The sequence below is a fragment of the Seriola aureovittata genome, chromosome 23 (genome assembly GCF_021018895.1).
Source record: "Seriola aureovittata isolate HTS-2021-v1 ecotype China chromosome 23, ASM2101889v1, whole genome shotgun sequence".
NCBI classification, from domain to species: Eukaryota; Metazoa; Chordata; class Actinopteri; order Carangiformes; family Carangidae; genus Seriola; species Seriola aureovittata.
In genome coordinates this window covers 5368809-5385619 of record NC_079386.1, presented here as the reverse complement: position 1 = coordinate 5385619, position 16811 = coordinate 5368809, and the positions used below count along the sequence as shown (strand labels likewise).

Genomic DNA, 16811 nt, shown 5'->3' with positions numbered 1-16811 from the left:
AGGTGAAAGGTTGAGTTGGAATGTAAAACCTGCAGTCTCAAGTAGTACACGGCGTACAGTCAGGGCTCGCAAGTCAGGGAAATAGCAGACAGGACAGCCAAGAGTGGCGGCGGTAAGGGGGGTGGGTGGTCATGAAGTGGATATGACAAGTGATGATAGGCCCATTGGATAACAGAATAGCAGAAGGTGTGAGGCTAGGGGCAGCTAGGCCAGAAAAAATACCACACAAGGCAGCTTGGCAACAGGAAGAATACCAGACCGGAGGAAAAATGCACAAAAAGAAAAGACACAAGGGACACTTGTAAATGAACTAGAAATGCAGGGATGCTGAGCGTCGGTAACAGGATGAGTTCTTTGAAGTAAGAATTGATTGTATTCCAGCTGTAAAATAGGGACTCATTTAAACAAGAGGCCAGAAATGTTTGATTAATGAATTATTTGACTGAGAAACAGAAATACTCTACGTCTTGAGAGAAAGTGATGGAAACCACGGAGCAAGGAACTGATTTAATAGTTTTCAGCAATTCTCCTGTCGTGACTCTACAGATACAATGTCGGTCACTCGGTCCACTGACTGTACTCTCAACTATTGAATGGATTTCCAGGGACTTTTTCGTAAAGGATGAAAGTTTTCTCTAGTGCCACCAGCAGACTGACATTGTTTTAGTGACAACCCACAAGATGAATACTAATGAATTTGGTGAAGCCCTAACTTTTCATCTAGCACCACCAGCAGATCAAATCAGACATTTATGGTCCTTACACAATGTACACTTTGGTGATTCCCTTGACCTTTCCCCCATGGGCCACCAGGAAGTTAATGGTTGTGGTTTTGAGTGAGCTCAAGTCATCATCAAGTCATGTCCTTGAAAGTTGGTACAAGAGGATTTTTAATATTTTTTGTCACCCTTAAAATTTTCCTCTACCACACAATCAGGTCAATATTTCAAGTTGTTTATGACCGAAAAACTAACGATGTTCCCATCAGCCTTTGCTGTACGTGGTGTTAATTGCCAATTAGCAAATGTTAGCTTGCGAACATGCAAACTAATGTGGTAGAACACGGTAACCATTATTCACTCTAAACAGCAGCATGTTTGCATTTTAATTATGAGCACCTTAGCAGTCTGGCAAAGGCATGTAGCTCAAAGCAAAGCAGTGCCAAAGTACAGCCTCACAGAGCTGATAGCGCTGGTGTAGACTTTTAGTCTGGTTCTGTCACACTTGCCAACTACTTGACGGCACGTGAATCTGCACTTCAGGGCTCAATGTGGCAAGTGTGGGTAATGGGACAGACCTTTAGTCTTGTTAACCCAATTTTATCCAGAGAAGTTGAAACAATTCTCTGAGTGGTCTATACAGTTGCCTATTGTCTTGTTTTGTAACCACAGTGTTGGTTTGTTGGCCAGCAAGTAGCTCAATAAAGTTTTTAGGGGGTTCAATTCTTTACTCATGGGCCACATGAAAGCATTTGCTCAGGGAGAAACTCCAGTTATGAGGTTCCTGTCCTGGAATGCTCTCCACACTTGTGGCTATCACCATGGGATCACCATAAGTTCAATAGAGTGATAAGTATCTTGTCACTGTGGATGCCTGTAAGCTGAAACAATAACTTCCGACCTCGTCAGTGGCTACTGTCTTGGCTCCTGCCTTGGCTCCTGCGTCCATTACAGTCGGTCCCCTCCTTTTATGTCAGCTTCCTGTCTTGTGTCGCGCCAGAGGAGTAGACTTAGCTGGCCACGAGCCCAAAACCTGGATGAGAAAGCGAAAAGCACAAACACAAAAACACATACTCCAACGTGACATCCCTGCACTTTCACTGCCTCTTATATAGTGCGATAAAGCCTCCCCCTCATTAGGTTCCAGGCATCACCCATGCCCGTCTTTGTTTATTAACTACTGTGGTACAGGGAAAGAGCATTTGGGTTTATCCCCAAACTTTACATCACCCCTCCTCTTTCAAATCATCTTAAATTCAATAACTGTGTCCCATTCCAACCAAGGAGTCACTGTGACTGGACCCCCCTGCCCCCGCACTCCCCACACATCCCTCACCTCCCGCCCCAATCCCCTGCCCTGGTCATGAAGCATGGCTCGCAGCACGTACCTTGTCTCCCTCGCCTCTCTCTCTCTCATGTTGGCTCAGACATAAGCAAACAGCCCTCTGAGCAAACAGTGCAACAATCTGTCAACATTGTCTTTTCGCTTAGTACTCTGGTAACTATGTAGTATTAAAGCTGACTCATATCAGAAGAAGTATAGACATAAATATTTAAACCTAGAAAAGATTGTCTTTAAAATGACCATCAGTTATGAGTAGAATATTTAAGACATGTATGAATCCATAAAAACAGTGTAATCAATTTATATAAAATGCTTAATAGCACTCCACTTGTGCATAACATTTTTGGATTTGGCGTCACTTGAAAAAGGGAACAAGGTAAAAATCCAGAAACCTTGTTAGAGAATCTGTCTTAGCTCTTGATTAAAAGGTAATGTATTAATGTAAATATCACTTAGAATAATCCTTTATTTTTGATATTGGCATTAGTCACAATATAATACTGTTCATCATTTCTTTTTGCAATTCAGTTTCTTTCAGTAATTTTCTATATTGACATTCTTGCCCTTTTATTTGCACCTGCGCTTGTGTACACATTAACGTGTGTGTGCTGTACATGCACCTTACATAGGCTTATGAAATAGTAAACATGCTAACGTGCAAGCTTGGTGACTTTTATCAGCGTTTCCGAGTATTTGTGCGAGAGAAGCTATGTGTATCACTTGACATTGCATGTTGGCCCCTGATAATGTATATGCAAACATACTTTCACTTCCTGTAGCCAGTGGAAGACACCCCCTCCTCCGGCGACACACACTGGAGACTTCCAGGAAATTTCAATATATTTCCTTTACTCTGGGTCAAGGTTCAGGATGAGGACATGGGACATAACACATGTCTGTGCAGAGAGAAGAATTGCTTTATGACATCTATTAACACTCATGCACCGAACTAATGAGCAGTCCTAATTGGATATTTATAATTTACGTTACTTTACATATTTAACATCCATAAGTCTACAAATATTCAGTGTTGTGCACTGAATCAGTAATACCACCCTGGCTTGGCCTATTTGTTTAAATGTATGACATGAAAGCCATATTATGATAAAAAACACTCATGCTGTACATGGACAGATTCCTTGAAATGGCCTGTAGCATTCTCCTGTAGCAGATAGTGTGTTTTGATGATGGCACAGATAAGTCATTAGCAGTTACTCCATGTACCTGGGTCAGGATCAGCGTCATTTCCTCATATCCAGTTCACTGACTGTCGTTTTTACTGAAAGTAGTATTCTACATGAGGGGGTGGGGACTCTTTTAATCAATTTGTAATTAGTTGTATTTATATATCCAGTGTATTTTGGATATAAGTCTGATGTTTCAGATCAACATCGTCATAACTTGAGAAGCTGTACTGTATATTGAGAGCACTAATACCTTGTTGACAGATGTCTTTTGTGAGAGAAGCTGGTGAGTTTCTTAGTCACCTTATCACAGTAGACGCTTTATCAGAGCCGGTGTCTATTGGTCATCGGGCCAGGCATCCACTAGAGGTTGTCAGAGGACATCTGACTTTATCTGGGATTAATTTGTTCCTTAACACTGGCCAGAGGGACAATTCAGCTTCATCTGACCAATATACCGTGTGTCAAGCATGATTGATAATGATCAGGATGTCTCAGAAGAGGTCATGAGAGGAGCAGAGAAGTGTTTACTCTCCATAATGACTCCGATGATGTGCAGAACCTGGAAAGTTAAAGTGAGATTTTAAAAAATCTGTGTTAAAATCGGATTTGAAAACACACTGCAGTTAAACCATTCATTGTTCACTTTGCTTATTGCATATTTAGCAGCCCGTTTATGGTTTCACCCCCATTTTCTCTTCAGGTTACAGTACAGTTTATTCTGAGACCTCCTGATCACAAGAGGTCATGTGTTATTGTATTCAGCAGCAGCATCAGTACTAATCTGCCCCACTGTGTTCTCTGTTGATTATCTGCATCAGTCTAGCTCTTGCCTGACTCCTATTCTCTCATATTTCTTGCTGTTCCACTTCTTTTCTGTCATGCAGTTCTGGTTCGTGGACTCGAATGACTTGGTTAAGACTAGTTATCAGAGTGAACATAACTCAGTTAACAGAGCAGGGTTCCTCTCTCTTTAAAGTCGTTTCTTTTGTACTTACATGAAGTGTAAGACATGCAGTGGTGGGAAAACACAAAAAAATGATTTTTGTGGCATGACAGTAAAAATGCTTTGATGGTATAACCAACACTGCAAACACTCCCAAAGGCTCAATTAGGAAAGTCTGACTTTGCAAAACTCACATTCAAATATCTCTGTTTTCAACAATTGTTCAGGTGTTCAATACTTAAAGTGCTTTAAGTGGTCTTTAAATTATTCAGGTATTTGTTCTGTCACAAACAAATACCTGAGTTTTCACATACAGCATGTGATTGATAAGAAAATGAAGTCTTTTCTCTACATCAGGTTTCACTTCCTGAACACCATTCTTCAAAAGAAGAAAGAATGGGATCCCCTTATTTGGTGTTTTGTTGATGGTGGAGATGGAGAGCACTAACGTGTTGCTCCACAGCATATGAATCCCATCATTTCCATACTCATTTGACTGATCGTGAATTCTGATGTTTCTTCAATCATTCATTCAGGTGTGTCCTTTAATTTGTCCTCTGTCTTTATGTAAAGTCATCATATCACTGACCATGTACAGTATAACTTGTGTATAAGTTCAAGCTTAGCCTGCTCCTCTTTTACAGTTCACAACACAAATGATAACAATAAGAACAGAACATTAACAGAGGACAAGAAAAAATCTGAACTAGGTAAACTGATGTGGCTGGCTGTCTCTGTGCTCTCCTGTCTCACTCTTTTGTCCCACTTTTCATCTTGTGGTTTGTTGTTTGGAGCTGCACACCAATAGATAACATTAGATTTTTATTAATAGCTAAGCCTTTCTGCACTGTTTGATTGTTAAAATTGAAAATACATTAAATAATCAGCTTTTACTTCAGTGTCAATCTCTGATTCCCGTTCCCTCATCCTTATTTTGTTTATTTTGTAGTTTAACATGATTTTCCTTTGCTCACAACATACAATACTAGGCTGTCTGCTGTATAATAATACACTTAATATATCTTGCTCATAACAAATCATGTTTCAATGACCTTGACACATGAGTGCCAGGGTGCAGATATTCAGGTGGAGGTTTTGGATGATCACACGCTGTAAACATCTGAGGATGTGTTTCACTGTGGGAAAGGGGCGGGGGTGTTTAAAGTTATACCTGTGCCTCATGTGCTGTATTGTCCTCTGACTGCACCTGCAAGGTGGCATCTCTGCAGTTACAGTATGCACACAATACAATAACACATGATAATGGATGTGCACAGGTTTTGTTAATGTAATCTCATTGTCATGTCTCAGATCGTTGAAAAGTACAATAATATGGTCGATTTATATTATTTTTGTGTCACATCGTTAGACCTCTGTGGTCACTGAATGCGCCATGGCAGATGACAGTGATGGTCTTATTGTAAGAATGTTATGATTTTGACAATCAGGAGTAAATTACTTGTTGTTATCAATATTTATACTATCAGTTTTTTTTAAGTGTATTTAAATATACCGGGCCTACTCTAATGACCGTCTCTGAAAATCATCCGAACAATGGATGGGAAGTCTCCGCAAGGCTTTTTTGAGACATTATTTACTTTTTAGGCCAAATGTTTTATAAACAGGGATCGGCTATTATTTGGATAACAATGAAAGAAAACAATTTTGCCTTAAGGGAGGAGGTAGTTTAGATTGTCATCATAGAAACAATGCCACTTTATTTTCAAAGTCATCAATAAAAAAATCAAACAGGATCAGTTTTTAGAAACACCTACCGGATAAGTGCAAGAGATCCACAAAAGAGCTTCGTTTCCAATTAATGGGCAATAGACGGACCTATGGGCCAAACCGCGAGGACCCTGTGAAGGGCTATGCGGATACCGCTATGGAGTTTCCCAGTGAGTTATGGACATGCCTTCATGATTTTTTTCTCTGTACACTGGCTTTAGTCGTTAGTCTATTTTCACGCTTTACGCAAAGGGCGACTTCATGCATGGGTTGATGTTTAATCGCTCACTGTGGTGCGTAAAAGGCGCGTCCTCGTCCTTGCGGGCTATCACGTTATCGCTATATCCTTAGGGGAGGTAAATAAAAGGTTTTGCCAAAGCACAGCGGTGATGCAAAGCCTGGTAGGTGACTGCTCTCACCAGCAGCACAGAGCTTTTTTGACACGGACCTACACGCTGGTCGGACTAGCGCTGAGTCCCGCGCTCTTGGCTGTATGTTGGACTTATTGGATTTGACTGGTGCCTTTAACTTGAGCCGCGAAGCTTGTGCAAATCTTTAATTCTTTCACAATGTTTTTAAAAGATGCGGCACCTGTTTGCGAATGTTGCAGAAAACGGGTAGAGGTAAGAGCGCTTGTAACATTATCCAGTCTGCTGCGTTACTTTGTGTAATTACCTGTGTGCTGCACCAGTCTGTATGCTTAGTGCTTTAGGACACGTTCATAGATGTATGGATGTAGCTTGCAGCTATTAAGTATTCACATATTCTACGTGTGTATGGCTGAATACTCATTTTTTAGAGTATTTGAGGCGTCTCTGGAAGTCTGGGTTTCTTTGAATACTTCGGCCTAAGTTGTCCTGATTTCTGCCAAACACCACATCCTACTTGTTCTAAGACTTATTTCTGCATGCTGTGGGATTGTATATTTAACACAGTTCATGGAAATAGATTGTGTAATGCCACTTCCTAGAAAACTGCTATACATTAGACTGTGCTGCAAAACTATAATCTTCTCTGTAGCCATTCATCATTTGAGCTTTCAAAAAATCACTCCTAAATGAAGACCCTGAACAAACTTAATAATGGGGAGACGAGACACTTGAGTCTTATGAAAACAATCTTTTTAAAGCTGCTGATGAAGCTGACACATGGCGTCATATTGGTCCTGAACCTTACCGACTAGAGCAAGGCACTGTATTTTTGTTGGGGTTGCGGGGTTAATTCCCCACACATGCTGCAGATGCATTATTTCCTGTTAGTTTAAGGCCCTGAAGATAAAATGGTCTCCTGAGGAGTTTCAGAAAACTGATGACCAGTTTGTTTTTCTGTCTAGTTCACTGGGAAATTACAGTATATCTCCAGTCATTCTTCTCCAGCATGACACAGCAGAGTGGAGGGTACTGAATGCGAAAGCTGAATGTGCAGTTTTTGGCACAGTCATCACATACTTATGTCAGCAGAAAAGAGCAAAAGGTTATTAAAGGCTGACAGCTATATGGAATTCCAGCGGAGCCGAACAGGAAATTGTGTCACACCTGTGTCACCTGATAGCTACTAATTTACAACTCTGCACTCTGTCATGGGGAAGACCTGTTTAAAATAGAGAGGAGGTCGCAGAGCATTCACCGACCGCCTCACTGAGATGTACTTAAAATAGTATCTCCTTATCAGCCCTCTGTGCCATTTAACCATCAGTACCAAACCGAGCAAGTGGGTCTAAATGGCCGAGCTCTTTCTGTGCACGCTTGACATGAGTTAGTTAAAATAGCACATGTCAAAGGCATCGTCTCACGTGAGCATCTGCTCACCTTTCCAAACCATCTGTCACATACCTGGATAGAAGCTTGCCATTATCCAAAGCACTGCCACTTGTGGACCACTGCTTCCAATTCAAAATAGCAACATGGTTTTGGCAGCTGATGTTAGCAGACAAAGCTGTTAACTTTTAAGTTTGGCCACAGTCCTGGACTGCAAATTCCACCACCGTGGTGAGAATGTAGAGCGAGAGGGTGTGTGTATGTGTGTGTATGTGTGAGAAAGCGTGTGTGTGCGTGTGTGTGTGTGTGTGTGTGTGTCCGCGCGCATACGCAGTTTAGATTGACGCATTCTCACGTAGGCAATGGCGGAGGTGAAAAGGTCACAGATAATCCTCAAACTGAGTCACACACACTTATTTCACAAAGTGGCCGCGTTTTGGAAAATGACAAATATCAAAGTGCAAAGTGTGTGGAAAAGAGGCCATTACTCTGTGTGTGCAGACATCACTTTGCCTTTGAAACTTCTATATGTTAAAGATTATTTAGGTGTTCATGGTTCAGAAGTGAACAATGTTGATCTGAAGTTTTACTCTTGAACGATGATGTAGAAAGACCTCCACAGCTTGTATATACTGTTAAGTATCATAGGAGGTCTGAAAAGGACCGTATGTCCAAAGATTTAAAGTCTGGTAAATTTACTGGTGGACTTTTGTACATTTGTTCACTAGAAGATAAATTACAGTGTCTTACTTAAGTGGAATGGCCACTTAGCAGCCAACAGGATGAAAACAAAGCCATGTCGTAGGATTCTCTGAGTGAAATGCTTCATAATTTGTCCCATTCACTACTCATTTCCTGCCGTGCTTACGTCTCGCATTCATTATGGGCAAATAGTCATTTTCAATGAGACTGTTTGAAAATGCACGTCCATAAGTGCTAGTGAATGTTACACACCTGATGATACCGGTCGTGTGCATATATTGGGGTGTATGTGTTGCACCCCCATTCACTATAAATCTGCAGGGATTACAAGTGCTTGCTCGGGGGACCACGGAGGCTGCAACACTGTTACTAATGGGCATGGAGCAGTTAGTAGCTTGGGAAGTTGTGGAACACTGTGCACCACTACTGCTATGTACACAGAATTTACAGAATGTTTGTGTGAAACACGGGGAGAGGTATGAGTCATTACTGTGCAGAAAAGAGGGCATGGAGTTTAAGCTGATTATACTATTGAGCTCTTAAAGGACCACTACTACTGTACTTCTAGTAATGGTATTATAATTCTAGACATTATTTCTTCTTATCCCTGCAAACCTGCAAACTGAGTCTAACCTTTTTTTTGCAGGTTAGCTAAATTTGTGCTAGTTATGTAGGAGTCTGGGAATTTAATCTAGCCTGTATCTGACCTGTCTGCCTGGGAAGATCATCTGTGTTTTCTATCAGTCGTTTGCGTCACACATCCAGGCTGCTGTGAAAGGGTGCATTCAGCATGTGGCACATCGGGAACGAGGCTGGATGCCCACATGACCCACAACAGCAGAACATCTCTCATTGCCGAGTATATCCTGGGAGTTCAGATGTGCTGTGTTCGAAAGTTAAAAGTTTCTTTTATGCTGCCTGAGGAAAGGTTAGAAGTAATGTCTAGATTTCTGAATAAGGCTGACTAATGGTCCAATTATAGAACAGCCCTATTGTAATAAGGGTTAAACACGGACACAGACATTTCTGCATTGTCATGATATTTGCAGGTTTCTATTCAGAATCCAGGATAAGTGTGCCTAAGTAGTGCCTAATCATGCTGAATCATGCTATCATGATGACTTAACATGAAACAGCCCTAAAAATCATCAGCCGGTAAACAGCGTGTATATATATATATTGGCAGGTCTGTGACACCTTTAATTTTCTAATGTAAAATCCACTCTTATGTCTTGACAAGTGAATTTATCCAGATAATAGTAATTAATTCTACCAAGGTGCAGTTTCCCTAGCTACTCAAAGAGTATTGATCTGACCTTTGAACTCACAGTGGGTGAACAGAAAACGTAGCTTTGTTAGGATCAATAATCTCATTCATACTTTTATGTTACCAGATAAACTCTGGCTGTGAAGATGGTACAGGGCAGCAATCGTGGGAATTTAGTATTTTCAGATAAATACATTTTAAAAAATAAAAATCATATGTTATTACCCCTGAAGCTCTTGGCAAAAAGAGGCATGGAAGAGTCACCAGACGTGTTTTCACACACACATATATATATATATAATGGCTAACGTCAGGAGATGAGGGTGGTTCCTACAGGTCAGATGCATTACAAAAGAAAGTGTTGTTCCTAAGGTCTTGAGCTTCTCATACATATAAAATGTGATAAAAAGAGAGCAAATGATGAGTGAATTGCTTTGTATTGTTCCCACACTTATCACTATCCTGTGAAAATGAATGCATAGTAGTTTTTTTTTTTTTTTTTGGTTGCTGGACATTCTCTCTGGTTTTAAACCGTACTGAAACAGATCCATAGTTTTCATAAAGTGGTGGAGTTGAAATGAATCCCATTTATATAATGGCAGTATTCATTTCTGAAGGGGTGAGCTGGTCATGGTCAGGTTTAGCTCTGCGGGTATACATCTTTAAATCATGGCTGTCACCTGTCACAGGAGTAACTGGCTTGGACCAAAGCAGATGCTGTAATGTCGCATAGTTCAGATGTACCGTAGCTGGTCTGTGTATTATTGTAACCGTAAAACTTTTCCTTACCTCTGTTCTGTTTTGGGATCCTGTCCTATAAAATCCATGCGAAGCCACTCAAGCGGCTTTCTATGGACAAAGGAGACAAAAGTTAAATGTGACAATTGTATGAAGGATACTGTAACAGACTAGAGCCATGGGTGCATGTCCCAATCATGAAGCATGGTGTGGATAAGAAGTGTCTTGCTTCCTTTTAGCAGACTGTGTCAGTCTATTATCATGACTTAAACCTGAGTCCACATAAATACATGGAGATCAAAGGGGTCTGAAATGTTGTCTCACGGCTGCTGTTTACTTATTAGCACAAATGAGCTTGTTTTCATTCTGTTTCAATGCCCAGCAGCCTTTGAGTGACTGTGTCTGTGTATCTGTGACGGCAGGACTGCTTGCCTTGCTGTTGATAGTGTTGGAGTGGACCCGGCCAGGCCTACCGTCCCCACTGAGGCCAATCTGTGACCTGAGGGTCCTGAACCATTTCATTAAAGAAGCACGAGACGCAGAAGTCGCTATGGTGAGAGGAAAATGTATGCATGCACTAAGACATAAGAGCAGGTGAAGGCTGCTGGAGCGATACTGCGGCCCCTGGAATCCCCCACACTGAACATTTATCAGTTTTATTACCCCTCTGTTTTCTTAGAAGTCATGTAGAGACGGATGCAGCCTGTCAGATTCTGTCACTGTTCCTCAAACCAGAGTCGACTTTGATGTCTGGGAGAAGAAAAATGTAAGTAACCACTGAGTCTTAAAACAGGTGACAACACGTTTAAATCAGCCATAAAGTGTCATGCAACTCCATAGAAATTTGCTGTCTTTAATGTGTGATCTTTTAACTTTTTGTGGACCTGTTACTTTTGTTAATTTGTAATGAGAAAGCTGATTACCTGCTTCCTTTGTTTCCTTATCGCTCCCATACTGAGACCCTTCAACTCTTGCCCTCTCTTCATTCTTTGGTCAGGCACTGGAGCAAGCCCAGGAGGTGCAGGCTGGCTTATGGCTTTTACAACAGGCCCTCAGCTTGCTACGGTCCTCGGCCACCAACACAGCACTGCACAGTCACATAGATAACTCCATTAGAAACCTGCACAGCATCAATGCGGTGCTGCGTAGTCTCAACATCCAGGTGAGTAACAGCAGGTTCAGAGGTACAAACTCAGAAACAATGTGTCAGCAGCAGTGCTTACTTGAAGCCTTTTGTCACTTTAATAGTATGATAAGAGCCTAATGATAATTAAAAATATATATTCATGTAGAATTGCACATAGCAAAAGAAATAGTTTAAACCTTTTTAAATCCTTTTGAGCGATAAATGTTTGTTAGGTTAGGTTTGTTAGCTTTTTCCAGTTATTTGGTTTAGATAGTCTTTTCAGTCGGGCTAGCCCCTCTTGTCAAAGATGTTCCTCTGGGAAAACACACCCCACTCTTCCATTGCTTATCTTTTGTAGGCGTTATCAGCCACCTCTCTAAGTGGTTTATCTGTCTCAGCTTAAATTAGGTGGCATGTACTAGCTTTTTAGTGATAAGATAAGATTGGATTTCTGTTCAGGAAATGCTGCAGCAATAAATGTGCTTCAGAATAAAAGCAGTGCTGATAACCAGTACCTTTAAGTGCCCAACACAGGTCCATATTTTCAAAGAAGTTTGCTGTTTGATTCTTTCTGATCACCCACAATAGATGTGCTTCGGATGTGCCACAGTATTTCCTGTACTGAAATAAGGGTGTTTTCTCTGGTAATAGAGAACTGAGGGGTGTCATGGGACATTCTCTAAGTGTAACTGTAAGCCTTTCGTGACTGGGCTGTGGGCACTGAAGCTGCTGTACAAGCTTCTTAGATTGCTGAAGTTATGACAACACAGCCGAGGTCTTGTGAACAGACAAATTGAATATGAATGAGCAGTCTGTGTCCAGGAACAGGGTTCTTTGAAATAAATGTTTCATCGTTTTAAACTGTCAACAGTTTACAGGGTTCTTACACCCATGAAAACCAAGACTAAAAAGACACAAACTGTTTGACAAGTCTGGAAAGACTACATGTTGGTCTTGCTTATACAGGGACGATCCATGTGAGAGTATCTTTTAGTACTTTTCAAGATAAGATTGCTAGTGTGGGATTGTATGGATGGTTGATTTTTAATTTTACAAGCCACAAGAAATGCCCTGAAACTTGTAAACCAAATACAAATGTTTCTTGCTTTGCTTACTCCTGCAGGAGAAAATGTAGCATATGAAGGGTTCTGAGATTTCATCAAAAGAGGAGGAAAACTTCCTCCTGAAAAATATACATTTTCCACATTAATGCAGGAGCAACACGCTCCTTTGTATTCTCTTTCAGGAATATACCCCACCAGGAAGTGCGGCTGGCCTTGAGGGAACATGGACGGTGTCCTCAGCAGCAGATTTGCTTCAAGTCTATGTCAATTTCTTGCGAGGCAAAGTGCGCCTCCTCCTTTCGGATGCACAGGCTTGTCAGCAAGATGTCAGCTGATCGGCTGATCTCCCTACTCCAGGCAAAGCTAATTTGTGTTTCCAAAGGCAAGAAGAGGGACTTGACACTGTTGACCTGCACCCTGACTGGTGGAAGCGGTGTGGAAAGAAAGATACAGCCATCCTCACATACGCGGAGGAAGCTGAAAGGAAAGGACAGTCCGAGCTTGGCTGTGGATGGACAGGAGATGATTGCACCTTGGAGTGTAGATGTGACACTTGGACATGGTGAAGCACACACTGACCAAAATGAGGCCCTTGGGAAGCACTGCTCCAAAAGCTGTTCTACTGGCACTCTCTTGCACTTTGTGTGTGGATGTACTTTTGTTTGTGTGAGTTTGTGTGACTGCAAGTTTAAATCTGCATGTCGTGTGCATGTCGTGTGCATGTGTTTGTTTCCAGTGAGTTTGACCCCTAAACTCATCTCTCTAACCCTAACCCAGAAAATATCGATTTCATCTGGAAATTGGAGGAATGTGAGGTTGCAACAGGGTATTCATTTCGAATACTACTGCGACAAGTCAAAAATGAAAGAGGCCTCATGCCTTTAACATTTTCCAACTATGCCTCACAGAAACATTAGTCTCATTGGTTTTTTTATTCTAATATATTTTTAAAAGTTATGTAATTACTATTTATACAGATTTTCTACTTTAAAGCTCAAGTCTTTGTTTTTTTTAGCGTTGGATCTTTAAGATTTTAGTTGGGCTTTTCTTGCCATGTTCTCATTGAATACATTTGCAAAGGTGTTTGTTAACATCATTTGCAATGGCACGCTGCTGACTTCCTTTTTTTTTTTTTTTTTTTTTTTTAAAGACTGTATGTACCTGATTAGCTGTTACAGTGTCACACTGCTCCATGTCCCATCCATATAACAGAACAAATGTATAAAAAGTTGATGCAGAGGTTACATGAGAACTGTGAAGCTGTTTTGTCATTATCTGTGTTTTTGTTGCTGCCTAACCAACACTCAACCAGTCTCTACACACTGATAGCTAGACTGTCTGGAAAAATGATGTTTGGCTTTTACAATTAACATCCTGTGAGGCTGTAATTGCAAATAGTTTTCCAGAATCAGACACTGTCTCCTCCCTCCCTCTATTGTTCGTCATCAAACGGCAGACAGGCAATCAGTCAGTCCTGGGAACTTGAGGCTTTCTATAAAATGGAAGCTCAACTATTTCAGATTAGTTAAATGTTCTTCCTTGTTTTTTTCCGTATTTTTATATCTTGTTGTGTAAGTGCAAGATGTTTTTAAGGATGTTTGTACATGTTTTCTTTCCTGTTGTTTTTGTGTTTTGTCCCATCACTGTATAATTTGCTATTTAAATACAAAATATTATTCTTGGATAAAGAAAGGATAGATGGAAACACAACAAGGGGAAGTCTGTCCACTTCATTCATTACCTTTGTCTTGGTCAGGTCAGTGGAGTTAACAATCAAGCAATGATGGTTCAGATGCTGAACACAACTCATTTAACCTGGAAACTGGAGGAATGTGAGATTGTAATAGGGTATCCATACCACTGTGAAAAATCAAAAATGAAAGAGGCCTCAATACATCCTGATCTGAGTATCCTGCCCATGATCCAGAGTTGATAGTTAAAGAAACATACGTTCAGTATGTATAATATCCAGAAAATTTTATTTTTATCCACAAATACATCATCTTCCTGAAAACAGTCTACCACATCCATTTTTAGGAAAACAAAAACAAAAAACACCAGCAGTTCAATGATATGACCCTCAGCTGAACCCATGCTCTAAACCAGTTTTGAGAATGGATTGTGACATGGTGCCATACAGCTTAGCTTGCAGAGGGATAACATCCTGGCATGCCTATGTGTAGTCGACTACTGACATCTAGTGGACATCTTCAGCAACACCTGCTTGAAATATAAACTTTGGATTTCCTCTTTTTCTTTTTGCTTTATGGAATCTTTGAAAACACAGACATGAAACTAAACACTTGCACGGACTCTTGGGTCTCTTAAAATTAAAGACACTTGTACATTTGGCACAGCCATGTCTTCAAATATTAAATTACATCAAGGTTTCACCAGGAAAACACCACTGTTGCTTCAAGACATGCAAACTTAAAGGCAGGACACAATACATGACAAAAGTAACAGCACAGTATATCCAGTCAACTAAGGCTGTCCATTATGACATAATTCACTGATACAGACACACTGTATACTTGTCTACCATTCTGCAGTCCTCTGCTGCCGTCATAGGTCCCCACACAAACTGTCCCAACAGAGAATGTTTTCTGATCTACTAGTTTATGAGGAAACAAATAGGACTGTCTGACACACTGAGCATACCTCTATTCAGGTCACTGAGGGTCAGGGTAGAAAACCTTAATATGAATTGCCGAGTTGTTACGTGTACGCGTCATGGGCTCCCCGGCCTCATCGGGATCTTCAGGCTCCAGGTCATCCACCAGCTCCACTGTAGAGGTGTTGGCTGCCAGTTGCAGCGCACCCTGGCTGCTGGCCTGCAGCTGAAGGGCAATGTTGATGGCCCTGTTGATGGCAAGGCCCAGGCCGTGGACACAGATCTCCCTGTGACCCCCACCTTCCAAAAGCTTCTGACAACGTGCTAGCTGAGCCCGGAAATCAGTCTTCATGTTGACATAGACGTCGTTCCGCCTCTTTGGTAGCTTCCGGGGGAGGCGCTTCCTAAGGGTGTACTCCACTGGGTCCATCTCTACAGCCTGGGAGGTCGAGTCGGTGTGCACTGGGGCTGTCTGGGGGATTGAGGACATCCCTGGGTTGCGTTGCTCTGTCATGTTTTTCTGAGTGTCAGTGGATGCTGATGCTGGGGCCAAATGATGAATCTGTGGAAATAAAATAGATAGAAACTGATGAAATTTAAAACAAGTACATCAACAACACCTTTGAGTAAACAATCATTCTATTTGGAGCTCCAAATATTTTTATATGATCTGTAAATTTGCTGATTTTCTTTTATTTATTTTTTTTAAATAATTGTTTGTTCTATAAAATGTAAGTAATTGTAAACAAAAAACAAAATCACAATTTCCCAAAATCTGAAGAAACATGTATATCTGAACATAAACCCCAAAATATTACACCCAAAGTATATGATCACTTAAGACAAGGAAAAGCAACACTGAGAAAATTTAAACTAGGCAATGTTTGGCATTTTATGCTTGAAAGATTGGTTGCTGATTAATTTTTTATAACCTGGCTATTTTTTCAGCTCCACATCATAAATACGCTGCAGTAACTCTTCTGTGATTACTACAGTAAAACAGCAATGGTAAGTCAATTAACTTAACAGAAATAAAGTAACAATTTTGAGTTTAAAATGTTGAATATTCCTCAATTCCAGCTTCTGCGATGTGATGACTTACTTCTTTTGTTTTATTTAATTAAAAACCAACTATCTTTGAGTTTTGGATGATGGTTGGACAAAACAATACATTTGAAGACATCACCTTGCGCTTGTTGTGCCAAATTGTGGTGGCTATTTTTGACTATTTTCATAGCATTTCATAGACCTAGCAATTAATGGATCAGTCAAGAAGTCAAATGTATGAGCAAATAACAAGCCTAACACTACTAATGGCATTTTTAAGATGTATATTCTTTACATTAATATTAAGGGCATCAGCAGCAGGTGTCAGCTTCAGCCTAACAGTGACTCTTCCTGTTGCCTTATGTCTCAGAGCTGTAGAGACACGGGCTAGGCTAACAGTAACGTTAGCCTCACTTGTGCCACTGGGTGATGCAGCGTTGCTGTAGCATCTTCAAATGTATATTATTGATCTCACAGATGTCTCCTGCCTTACAAGAAGGATACAGTGTCTGTCTGGAGGAAAACCAGCGCTTAAATCAACAGAGATAGGCTATATGGTTAAACCTCAGAGTAC

The 16811-nt window shown here is 40.8% G+C and overlaps 2 protein-coding genes across 4 annotated transcripts in view; one reads left to right on the top strand and one right to left on the bottom strand.

The window, feature by feature from the left end:
* The first annotated feature begins 5978 nt into the window (after nt 1-5978).
* On the top strand, nt 5979-14388 carry epoa (erythropoietin a). 2 transcript variants are annotated; one of them, XM_056368408.1, is made up of 5 exons: nt 5979-6092; nt 10809-10939; nt 11066-11152; nt 11384-11548; nt 12759-14388. In XM_056368408.1, the coding sequence occupies exons 1-5, from the start codon at nt 6014-6016 to the stop codon at nt 12909-12911; spliced, it is 615 nt and encodes a 204-aa protein (XP_056224383.1). In that variant the 5' UTR covers nt 5979-6013; the 3' UTR covers nt 12912-14388. The 2 variants fall into 2 exon arrangements, with proteins under 2 accessions (XP_056224383.1, XP_056224384.1); XM_056368409.1 differs by lacking the exon at nt 5979-6092 and adding an exon at nt 6143-6545.
* A 148-nt stretch (nt 14389-14536) lies between these two features.
* The window catches only part of pop7 (POP7 homolog, ribonuclease P/MRP subunit), a 31426-nt gene continuing 29151 nt past the window's right edge, over nt 14537-16811 (bottom strand). For both annotated transcript variants that reach the window (XM_056368411.1, XM_056368410.1), the window contains exon 2: nt 14537-15752. In XM_056368411.1, coding sequence (XP_056224386.1) covers nt 15249-15704 — 456 coding nt within the window. In that variant the 5' untranslated portion in view covers nt 15705-15752 and the 3' untranslated portion in view covers nt 14537-15248. The remainder of the gene's footprint in view (nt 15753-16811) is intronic.

Excerpts from the sequence above, each read along its gene's own strand:
- epoa (XM_056368408.1), top strand. The coding sequence starts at position 6,014 with ATGGGCAATAGACGGACCTATGGGCCAAACCGCGAGGACCCTGTGAAG. Across the intron at positions 10,940-11,065 it reads GAGACGCAGAAGTCGCTATG|AAGTCATGTAGAGACGGATG; the intron begins GTGAGAGGAAAA and ends CTGTTTTCTTAG. Across the intron at positions 11,549-12,758 it reads TGCGTAGTCTCAACATCCAG|GAATATACCCCACCAGGAAG; the intron begins GTGAGTAACAGC and ends ATTCTCTTTCAG.